Consider the following 12,236-nt stretch of genomic DNA (forward strand, 5'->3'; position numbering starts at 1 on the left):
TCGAGTATGAAATTATTGGTTTGGTTGTTTTTATGGTTGGGATTGGTTTTAGTTCAAAACTGTTTTGTTTCATTACGATTTTGGTTCGAAATGATTCAATATAATCTTAATCCAATTTCAGTTTGACTCATAATTTGACTTAGTTTTAATGTAAAAAAATTAAAGGGATTGAACATAAATTTTTTTTAAAAAAAATTATAAATTGAGCTAATTCCAATTCAAATTCAAGGAAGGGAATCGGAATCAGCCCCCGTACTCCAATTTTGGATCGGTTCATGAACTAGAATCAATGATTCGTTTTAATTTCAAGTTTGACTCAGACTAATTTCAATCCGATTTATGATTAGAATCAATCCATGACCGGGCCTACCGTAGAGGTCAAACTCAAGCCTGTGTGTATCTCTTTTTTAACAGATTTCTTTTGGGATTGCGATTCCAATCCCTCTCACTCCTTTCTGTAATCAAACAAATTTTAATTGAAGGAAAAGGAGAGAGTGTGAGCCTTAAAATATATATATATATATATATAACAATAGGCAACAAATAAAAGCAAACCCATTTCAGCAATTGCGGCACTTTGTCTCTCTGTCTTATTCTAAATATACTTAAAATTTCTTTTTTTGTTTATTTGCTTCTTCCTCCCTGACTTATAAAAGCATACAAAGTCCACTTTATAGTCAAATTTTTTTTATCTTGCTTTCTTCCTTTGGCTTTGAGTTTTCAATTCCTTGCATTGCAATGCCAGCTCAAAAGTTTGCTTAAGATATTAATATACTCTTCTTTAATATAATTTCATTATATTTAAAATAAAGAATTTAATTTTTTTAATTTAAAAAATTAAAAAATATATTCTAAAAAAAGAAATTAAAAACATTTCTTGAGAAATTAATTAAATTTTTTTCTTACAAATAATTTATTTCAAAATAAATCAAAATATTGTCTAATAAAAAATATATTTAAATTAATTTATTATAAACTCAAGATAAAAAAAATAATTTTATTTATTTTTCAGTTAAATTCACACACTATATATTTTTAAAATTTACGATAAATTAAGTTTAAATAAGTATTTTTTATTATTATTTTTTTATCTTATGATATAAAAAATTAAATTTTAAATCTTAACTTTTGTTATTATTATTATTATTATTATTTAGAAATGTAGTTTAACAATTAACGAGCTAATTTTTAATATGTAAAATTGGGATTTAAATTTTTTATTATTATTATTATTATTATTATTATTATTATTATTATTATTATTATTATTATTATTATTGTAAAAAACCATGTAAAAGAAAAGAAAGAATGGTGCATCCCTCTTAGGCTCACAAATCCTTTTGGGTTTGTTGCTTACTCATACATGAAAAGAAAACAAAAATGGAATCCCAATAAGAAAGCAATGAACCCTTAGCAAACTACTCTTTGACCTTCCATCTAAAAAGGTGGGAAATAAAACAATTGTGGTTGTGCTTTTTAATGTGATCATTTCAAATTTAGTTTCATTGCTTCACCTGATATAACATATGATAACTTGATTTCATGTATGCCACTGCTTATGAAAGCGAATTTGAGTTTTAGTGGAAAAGAAAAAAAAAATTGTAAATTATAGAATATATTCGATGTATTAAAATTACTATATTTAATAGTTATAAAAAAAATTAAATTTCAGTTAAAAAAAATTAAACTCCACATTCCTGAGTGAAAGTGTATATATATATATATATATATATATATATATATATATATATATATATATATATATATATATATATATATATATATATATATATATATATATAAAAGAGATACTCAATAATTTATTAAAAAAATAAATTGTAAATAAAAATAATAACAATAATAATTAAGTTTTAATTTTAAATTAATGGAATTGAATATATGATTTTTTTAAATTAATTTTAAATAAATTAATTTTGTATTGATTTATATTTTAGTCTAATTTTTTTTTTTTATTTTTAGTTGCTGAAAAAGGAAAAAGCATAAACATTAAAGAAAAAAAAGCTAAAAATTGAAAGAAAAAAAAAACAAATTGTTTATCCTATTCAAAATCATACGAATTGAATTTGATTTGATTCTCTCTTGTATTAACAAAACAAAAAATTTTTCCTTTTGGATTTACAATGCGATTCTCTACTCTTTCTCTCTCTCCCTCTCTCAATTTCTTGCACCAAAAAGAGAGAAACAGAGAAAAAGAAAAAAAAGAAAAGGTTAACATTTAGCACATATCCCATCCAATGACGTTTCGAATCAAAACGGCATAATATGTGTAGTCTTAGTATCATAACTGGAAAGGCATGACTTTGAATTCACCCTGAAAATCTTCAACAAATCCCCCGCCATCTGCCTCACCGTCGGCGAGCAATTACTCTGCATAAGCAACAAAATCTTCGTCAGCCCGTTACTGTTCGTCACCGCCTCTCGAGCATTCACGTCCCTAGACAAATAACAGATGCTCCACAATATCGTCACCGCATGCTCCGTCGCCTCTACCGATACTTTGAACACCTTCTGAACCACTGCTTCTATGCACGCCATGTCACTGCACATCTCTACTCTCCCTTCCTTGCAGGACGACACCGTTTCAAGCAGCTTCAACGCCTTCTCGGTGATTAAGTTTGAAACTCCCGTGTTTGGGTCTGCCGTTAGTATGTTTCTCAATTCTGGAATTGTTTTGAGATGTACTAGCTTAACTTTGACACGTCTCGCCTTTGAAATCGCGATTAAACATGACAAGCTCGCTTCAATCAAGCTCGGATAGTTTTCTAGGCCGATTGATTTTACTAATTCGGGTAATAATCCATCCTTTTCGGCGATCAACAAATTCGATTCTCCATCCATGGCGATTGATTCTACAATTCTCACCGATCCAATTCTTGAGTGTATGCTTCTTCCTCGTTGAAAAACGAGAAGGAGCGAGGACAAGCAATCGATATTTTTGTTCTTCAATAGTAATGTCATTAACTCCTTATAATCTCCGATTTTGATTAAGATCAAATCTAGAACCCTAATTACTTGCTCAATGAAGTCAATGCTTTTATTATCGGCCAGAAAATCAAGAAGCATTGGCACGAATCCGTCCATTTTTGCTAGAAATTCCTGGTTCTCCACGGATCCTTCGGCGAAACACTGAATTTTTGATAAAGCGTCGAAACAACAGTGATCTAGTTCTTTTTTCGTTTCAATGTCCTTAACTATGCACTTGACCTCATCCTGTGAGGAAACTGGGTTAGTTGCCGAGTTGACACGGTGGCTACGGTGGTGCTGCACCGAGTCGTACCAGATCTGGATGAGGCGTTGTAAGGTGCTGTTGGGGACCAACTCTTTGCTCTTGAGGACCTGCATGGTTGCAGGGCAAGTGTTATTGCCGCTGTCGAGCCACCGTTGGATGCTAGTGCGGTCGTAGGTGACTCCGGTGCACAGACTAACAGGGGATTTCATCACGTCCAGTGATATCGGGCAGCGGAAAAAACTAGGCACTTTTATGCACAAATCATCCCTCACCATTGTTTTGTTTGGCAAGAGGGAAAATTCGTCGAGAAAATAAGAGAAACCAGAGAATGAAAAGACAGAAAGTGCAGATAGTAGAGGAGGTGGAGGAACAGAGAGGGGTTGGGGGGGTGAATTTAAAGAAGAGAGATAAGGAGTCAAAGGTATGATGACATCACCATTTTACTAATGTTATATTTTAGTAATATTCGTGTTGGGCTTTAGTCTTTGGTCAAAGGAAGGTTTGTTTCTTTAGTTGGAGGGAATCTTTTTTCTATGTCATTGCGCGTGTAGTGTGTGGACTGTATCACATTAAAGTATAACCGTTGGATCATGAGAAAAAGTGTGATTCTGAATGATGGAGCGATGAGATTGGTGTAGAAGGTACACGGATGGAGGAGTGCAGACAGAGTGTATTAAATAAATGCGTATGATTAGGAGGGGAACGTGGGCGTGGTGGGGTCCCAGCGAGCAAATGAAGGATTTGTGAGTGACCAAGAAGGTTAGGTTGGTCCGTTCGATTGCAGCGTTTGTACGTTGAGTAGACCAAGAAGAGAGAGAAAGAGACAGTTTTCTTGCTTCCGCCTCATTTTAAAGTTGGAAAAATTATTATGTAATTTTTATATTTTAATAAAATTAATTATTTAATTATTTTATTTTAAAAAATATATTGTTAAATTCTTTTATTGAATTTTTCTTCTCATTTTAAAGCAAAAGTCCATTAATTATTTATTATGTATTTATATTTATTTTTTTAACTGATTCAATTTACATAAAAAATAATGAGAGGATTAAATAATATATAGGTTAAAAATAAAAATTTTTATAATATATTTTTTATAATAGGGATATTAAATAATTAATTTTAAAAAAATAAAATTAAAAAATAATTTTCCTAATTAGAAAAAATTTTTAATATTATTTTTATAATTATTTTTTAATAAAAAATTAAGAAATTAAAGATTTAAATTTAATTCTCTAAAATAAATAATATGTATTTTATCATTAAATCAAACCAATTAGACTTATCTTCCTTTTTTTTATAAAACTTATAAATATTAAATTAATTACCCATTTGTTTTTAAATTTTTTATATACCTCCCTTTCACTTTTATCATTACTTTCAAAACTATTATTGAAATTTTTGGATTACTTTCAAAAAATAGCCATAAAATTTTCATAATTTATAACTGTAATTATATTTTAAAATTAATAATTTCGATATTTATAATTAATTAATTAATTAATTAATAATTTTATACTTAATTTTATAATCAAATTCTAAATTTTGATTGTCTTTAAAAATTTTAATAAAAAATCTGTTTGAATTGATTACAATGTACCAGCTTATTTTTTAAAATAATCCCATTCCAAATAATGTAATAATTTAAGCAAGAATTCTAGCTATATTATTTTTTTATATATATGACTTGCTTGAAATTAATGATTTAGAATTCACTAAGGAAGAGTTTTAGATTTATTAAATTGTATTAATAATAATACGCATTCCGTTATTATCTCAATATGTGTTGAACATTTACAAGGGTAAAAAATTTAAAATAAAAAAATGAAGAAAAAAAAAAAATCCATCCGATCCAAGACATCCTCCCGTAGACCAAGAAATGGATATGAAGACGTGTCGAAGGGGAGACGACGTCCGAGGAGAGATCTCATCATACAATAATAACCTCACGGTAAGCGCTATGATTGCAATGGCAATACCACCGAAAGTGTTACCCTACCCATAATAATAATCTTCGAAAAAAAAAAAACCTGTTGTAGTAGTACTAATAATAATAATAATAGTAATTATTATTATTATTATTATTATTGGTGTTTTTAGTGTTTTGTAATTTAACTTTAAAAAATTTAATAAAAATTATAATTTAATCTATTTATTTTTTATGAGAAAAAAATTATTGTCCCTGAAATATATTTCTATTAACAAAATAGTTATTTCATTAAACTTCACTATTAATTAACTATAATGAAGCAACTAACTCAATTTTAAGGGATTAAATTATTACAAAAAGTGAAATGTGATAATTAAACTATAACTATTTTCAATAAATTAACCGTAAATTTTAATAAAAAAACTATTTTGTTAATAGAAATATACCTTAAAGATTATAAAATTATCCATGGTGAGAATCTAACCTTTCAGCATAGGATAGTAGTTTTTTATGTAAAGATTGAGAGTGAAGTGAGGAAGCAAAATAGAAATATGCAACCTAGAACTTGTTAGGCGAAACCTAAAAGGCACAAACTACATAACTTTTAAAGAGAAACTATGGAAAGAAACGGTATAGATTGTAGGTGATAACATTGATACCGCATGGAGTGTGATGGCAAATTGTATTATGAAACTAGCACTAGATATACTAGGTGAATCCAAAGTTAGAGGGCAATGCCCATAAGAGTATTGGTGGTGAAGTTAGGAGGTTCAAAAGGCTATTAAAATAAAAAGAGAATGGTACAAAAAGTTACCAATGACAAAAATGGGAAGGCCTTTGAGAAATATAAGATGGCAATGAGAGTAGTTAAGGAAAGCGATTAGTGATGCTTGTAATAAATTTCTAACCAATTTGTACAAAAAGTTAGGGACACGAGAGCGAGAGAAGGAGACATACAAGTTAGTGCAACTTAAGGAAAATAGGAGTTAAAATTTAAATCACGTGTAAGGATAATGGGAGAAGACAAAGATAAGTTTCCCATAATAGTGGGCTTACATCAGGGATTAGCTTTAAGTCTATTCCTATTTACCTTAATCATTGATGAGTTAACTATGTTCAAGATGATATCTCAGAGTGTATGTTATGCAGATGATATTGTTGTAGTTAATGAAACTAGTAGAGGAGTTAATCAAAAGTTGGAGTTACAGAGAAAGACTTCTGAGAGTAAGGATTTTAAACTAAGAAGAAGTAAGATTAAAAACATGCAGTGTGAGTTTAGCTTTCATAGAAGGAATAGAGGTGAGATTTGTTTGGATGGAGTTTTGGTGTCTAAATACAATGAGTTCAAATATTTAGGTTTTGTTATACCAAAGAACGAAATTTTAGATGAGGATGCAACCCATAGGGTCAATAAAAGATAGATGAAAATAGAGGAGTGATTGTAATATTTTTAAAGAAGTGAAACATAAGTTCTATATGATTGTGGTCAAACCAATTATATTTTTATGGGAGCGAATGTTGGGCTTTTAAAATATAATATCTATAAGATAAGTGTGGCAAAAATATGAATTAAGATATATGTTTAGTAACACGATAATGAATAAGATTAGAAATGATTACATCCATCAGAAAATGCATATAACAAATATTAGAGAGAAAATTAGAAGGGTCAATTATGGTTTGGTTTTATTCAATGTAGAGTATCAAATACTCCAATACCAAAATGCGATAAATTAGTCGGAAAGTTGAAAGAAATGAGAAGGAAAGGGAGAACCTAAAATAATATGAAGAGAAATAGCATCAATGATTTCCAAATTTTAGATATTAATACAGATTTGATGTCTAATAAAACTAAATGGTAAAAAAGTTCCATATATATACTCAATTTCATTTAATTTTTAGAATTAAATTAAAACTTAATTATTATTGTTTTTATCTGTGCAATTAAGTTAACCATCATTTTTTCACGTATTACACAATCATGTCATTTCAATTAAATCCTTATCCCACGTTAAAAGGACAATGTTAATTTGCTTTCTACGTTACAAGGATTAGGAAAAGACCGATCTACCTAGCTAGTTATCCCACTTCAACTTGTTTCCGCTCATTTAGAGGTGGCAATATATTAGATGAAATTATGGCATACGTCTGGCACAGTGTGTGCTTTAACAAAAAATGCGAACTCTGTATGGTGGAACTCACGATGAGGTCTACCTTTCTGCTAGACATGTGTCGAGCGAGTGTAAAATTCCTCATATATTAGATTTGGAATCACTTTATGTTGAAGATTTCATATCAAATTAAGTCCATTCATGAGTTGAAGATTTTCTTTTAACAAAATATTAATTTTTAAAGAAAATTTAATTTTGCTAGTTAATTTTCTAATTGAAATTTAAATTAATCAAATAAAATAAATTAGTTTTATGCAGAGTTAAAAAAATTATCAGTTAATCTTTAATTGTTCGAATCACTTTTAAGTTAATTTTTTTTATTAAATTCATTTAATAAAATTAAAACAAAATTCATAATTTATCAATTAAATTAATAAAATTTGAAAATAAAAAACCTAAATTTTATTACATATTAATTTGACTAGCTATTTTTTTTTCATTATTTTTTTTTTCTAACAAATGACTTCAAGACACTAACTAACAAGCTGTTATTTAAATTTGTAAGATTTTACCAACCATAATAAGAGTCATTATAAAGAATATTTTTTTTTAAAATAAATCTATCTGTGCAAGTATTCTAAGTTTTGGTTTTAAGATAAGTGTAGGGTGTTTCTTGATATGTACAAATGTAAAAAGCACAATAATCCTTACCGGATATATGGTCAACTTATCTATACATCTGTTTTTAGTATCATAAATAATTTTTTTAATTATAAGTATCCTTTTCAAGTCTTATATATATATATATATATTCAAATAAATTCAAAATTAAGTTTTAGGAAAAATAAGCTCCTATTCTTTCTAAAAAATCAAAGAAGTATACATCTAATAAAATATTATTTTCTCTTAATTTTAAATATTAAAAATTATTTACTTTTTTAATTAAAATAAAATTTAAAAGAAATAAATTGAAAAATATAGTGAACAAAAACAGTTTAATATTAAAACTATTATTTTTAATATTTATTATTAAAAACCATAAAATTAATATTTTATTATTAAACAAATATTTTATTAGATATAAATTTATTTGACGTGTAGAAATTTATTTAATCTTTTTTCCATATATATCATTCAATCATAATTTGAAATGGAACCTTAGCGAAAGAATCTAACGTTATATGAGTGGGTATATTTGATAGCGTACATACGATATTGTGATTTTAGGGATTGAAAATTATCCTCGTAATCATGAACTACATGTACACCAAATAGGGGATTATATGGTGGGGAGGAAGCAACTAATTATATCTAATAAAATTATAAAAGCAGTGTGTTTTAATTTTGCCTCCTATTATTGCATGATAAGAATAGCAGCAATGATGGCAATTATATTCTTAATAGCAATGATGCCACATGCCCGTGTCCGCAGGTGAAATTATAGCTTTCATTTAGCACCTACTGTCTCCCCATTTCTTGCTTCCCTATTATTGTGAAAATAAATAAATACATAAATAAATAAATAAAATGGTGGATTTTCATGATCATGGAAGCTTATCGTGGTGAATAACAGCTAGGTAATCAGTTTCGTATTTATTCTCATCTATAAAATTATTTGTTTTAAAATTTAGCAAGTAAATAATTGAATTAAGTGGGATATATAAAATATGAATAAATTAATTTATTAAATAAATAAATAAATTATATCATATCATATGTTTAATAGAGCTAGTGATACGATTACTAATCATATATACAGTGTTCGGATTGTGTTTTGTAGTATTTATATCAAAAGTAATGCAAACTCTTTTAGACAGTTAAATATGAATTATCAAACCTAATTCAAACCATCATATTTTTATTTTTTAAATATTAAGAAAGTTTTACTTTTAAGTGTTAGTCACATAATTTAAATTTTCTTAATCATATGTGGAGGTAATAGATATGTAATTTTTTTTCTATCAGAAATGTAAAACAATGGAGTAATTTTTACTATTCATCCCTCAATTCTGCTTCACTTTCATCCCTCATTTTTGTTTTATTACCATAAAATTCCTAAATTTCAAAAATATTACACTAAAAGCTCTAAAGTTTAAAAATGTTACACTAAAATCTCTCTTGTCATGATCTGGTCAGATTTCCAATCACATGTCAAAATGTAATTGTAATACTCCTATTTGTATAGCCTAGCATATTTCACTATTCTGGTGACCGGTGTCGGTCTAGACAAGTAAGGGGATTAGAACTACACTTAAGACAGCTAGATAAGCCCTGAACATAAATAATTAACAATTGTCAATTAGTTAAGTATAAATAAAAAAAACATAACATAAGAAGTTAAACGAGCCGAGAGTCACAGCGATGGGTGACCTTCTCGGGAAGGATTGCGAAGTCGATTTAAACTCAAATTTTGAACCGTAAAATGTGACACTGCGATCCTTAGGACTATTGCAAACACAGTAGAAAAGAGAAAATCACAAAAAAGAATTGTTAAGCCAGTCAAATAATTTGGTCAGGGATCCGGAAGAAATATTGAATTATTTGTAAATCGGATCGAACTGGCGAGGGGCAATTTAGTCAATTGACCTCGAGAGTTGACTCCTGACCTGACTGTCAAATAAAATCGGAGAAAAGAAAATTTCAGAATCGGAAATTAAATTAAAGAACTAATAGAAAAATAAAAAAAAAAAGAAAAAAAAAAGAGAAAAGTAAAAAGTGATGACATCATGTATAACCTAATGTGTAACACCCGTACATTCTACTGTTTCGGTGACCGGTGTCGGTCCGAATAGCTAGAACGTCCGGAAAAATATTTAAACTAAAGTCAGGAGCCATAATCAACTCAAATATTGATAAGAAAAATTTAGTAAAAATTTTAGAATTAAAATACAAACAAATTAAACGAGCCGGTGCCCTAGCGATGGGTAACCCAGAGGGAAGTTGCGGTTCTCGCAACTAGGAGCCCTAGACCCGGGAGAAAAATGATAAAATAATTTTTGGGACTCCAGAGAAGGGTTATTGAGGTTCTCATGGCATTAGAATGCCAAGAAAATACCTAGAAAAATTTTTCAATCGGTACAGACAATTTTGACCCGTTAAGCCAAACGGAGGGCATTTTGATCATTTCGCCTTCAGAGGTGATTTTTGGCCGACTTGTCCAGTTGAGTAAATAATTAATATGACATAAAATATGAATAAACATTACTAGAAATTAAATTGAAAATGTGTAGTGAAGGAAAGAAAAGAAAATGAGAAAAAAAGGCTTAATTATGACATAAGGTGATGTCATTAAAAGCCACCACCAATTGCAATCAAACAACTAATTCATTAACTAATAAAAGAGATAAATGAAGACAAAAAAAAAGACCAAAAATACAGCAGCCATCCTTCTCCCTCTTACCAGCCGAAACCTCTCCTTCTTCTTCCTCCATTGATGTTCAACCAAAAGCTCCCTTTCTCCCTTTGTTACACCACTAAACCCTAAACCCCTTTCATTAAAATTTGTCCACTCATCTTGGGAGAGTGTTTGGCAGCCTAGAAAAGGAAAGAAAGTGAAGATTTAACTTGGGAAAAATCTGCCTACAAGAGGTTAGTGCATCTATACACCTAAAACTCCTTACTTTCATGATTAAGGACTTGAATTTAGTAAGAAATTGTAATTTAAATGGACAAAAACTCATGTGTATGTGTACATGGATTTCGGCAGCCCTATTGAAGGAATAGGAATGAGTGTTTTGATGGACTTAAAGTGGATTATAGATCAAGTTAAAACCATGTATGCATGTGATTAGTGAATGAGTTAGTAATTAAGGTGTGTTGTGAAAACCTATAATGGGAACTAGGGTTTTAAGAGTGAAAATTGGACTTGGTATTTGAATTGATTAATGGACATTCTAATGGTCAATTAGTGACCATTTAAGGCAAGTTAATCATAATTTGAAGTGAGTTAATGCATGGCAAAACTAAAATGGAAGGCTGCCTAAAGACAGCAGAACTGAGGCTGAGATTCCAGCCCACTTAGACAGCCATAACTTTGGCTGTGTAGGTCCAATTGGTGTTTGGCCAATTGGACATGAAACTAGACTTATAATGGCACATTTTTGCTGGAGGAACCATGCCCAAAAGACCAAAGCAAGAGGACCAAAAGTTGGCCCCAATCCGGATACCCTGCAAACTGATTCTGCAGAATGACCAAATGTACAGTGGCCATAACTCACTGTAGATATGGTCAATTGACCTGAAATTTTTACAGCAACAAGTTAAGACATAGAAAAACAACTTTCATGAAGAAACCTACCCCAAATTATGACCAGAACCTAACCCAAATGACAGTCATATTCACTGTTCATGGTACTGTAGATTTGGTAATTCTGCAGTTTTTCTAATCCGGCCAGCTGTGGTTTTTGGATCATATCTAGAGCTACAAAACTCCAAATGGAGTGATTCAAAAAAGAAAATTCAACTAGACAAAATAAGGAACAACTTTCATGTTTTCCATTTCTTCAAATTCCCACTGTAACAGTACTTAATGGAACAGTAAACTTAGGCTTCAAAAACTGAAATTTCTGCCCTCTTGGTTTTAAGTTAGAAATGGTAATGGTGACCAATTCCAACAAGTTTTAAATGCAAAATGTGGTATGTTGGGAGTGCCAAAACCAATGTACCTAATTTCGACCTAAAAGTCAACATTTTAGTTGATCAAAGAGGTGAATAGTGACACCGAAACTTGAAATTTAAAGATTGAAGAATTTTAAAGTATCAAATGCCCTAGTATACCTAACAAGATTGGTTTGGATAGTTTGGCATGCCAATAGGGTTTAGTTAGCAGTACTGCATATGGCAATATGCCATTCTGTGATTTTATGGCTTTTAGCCATTTTGACCTTGTATTGAAATTTGGCCTTGTGCCTGATGTATTCTGACTAGTTAGGCTCATTACACCGGG

At 29.5% G+C, this 12,236-nt stretch overlaps 1 protein-coding gene across 1 annotated transcript; it reads right to left on the minus strand.

Moving 5' to 3' along the window:
• Positions 1 to 2,078: 2,078 nt before the first annotated feature.
• LOC110671989 (U-box domain-containing protein 27) lies at positions 2,079 to 3,633 on the minus strand. The gene has a single exon (XM_021834641.2). The coding sequence runs from the start codon at positions 3,523 to 3,525 to the stop codon at positions 2,269 to 2,271; it is 1,257 nt and encodes a 418-aa protein (XP_021690333.2). The 5' UTR covers positions 3,526 to 3,633; the 3' UTR covers positions 2,079 to 2,268.
• Between the last annotated feature and the right edge of the window lie 8,603 nt (positions 3,634 to 12,236).

The sequence above is a fragment of the Hevea brasiliensis genome, chromosome 10 (assembly GCF_030052815.1).
Source record: "Hevea brasiliensis isolate MT/VB/25A 57/8 chromosome 10, ASM3005281v1, whole genome shotgun sequence".
Classification (NCBI taxonomy): Eukaryota; Viridiplantae; Streptophyta; class Magnoliopsida; order Malpighiales; family Euphorbiaceae; genus Hevea; species Hevea brasiliensis.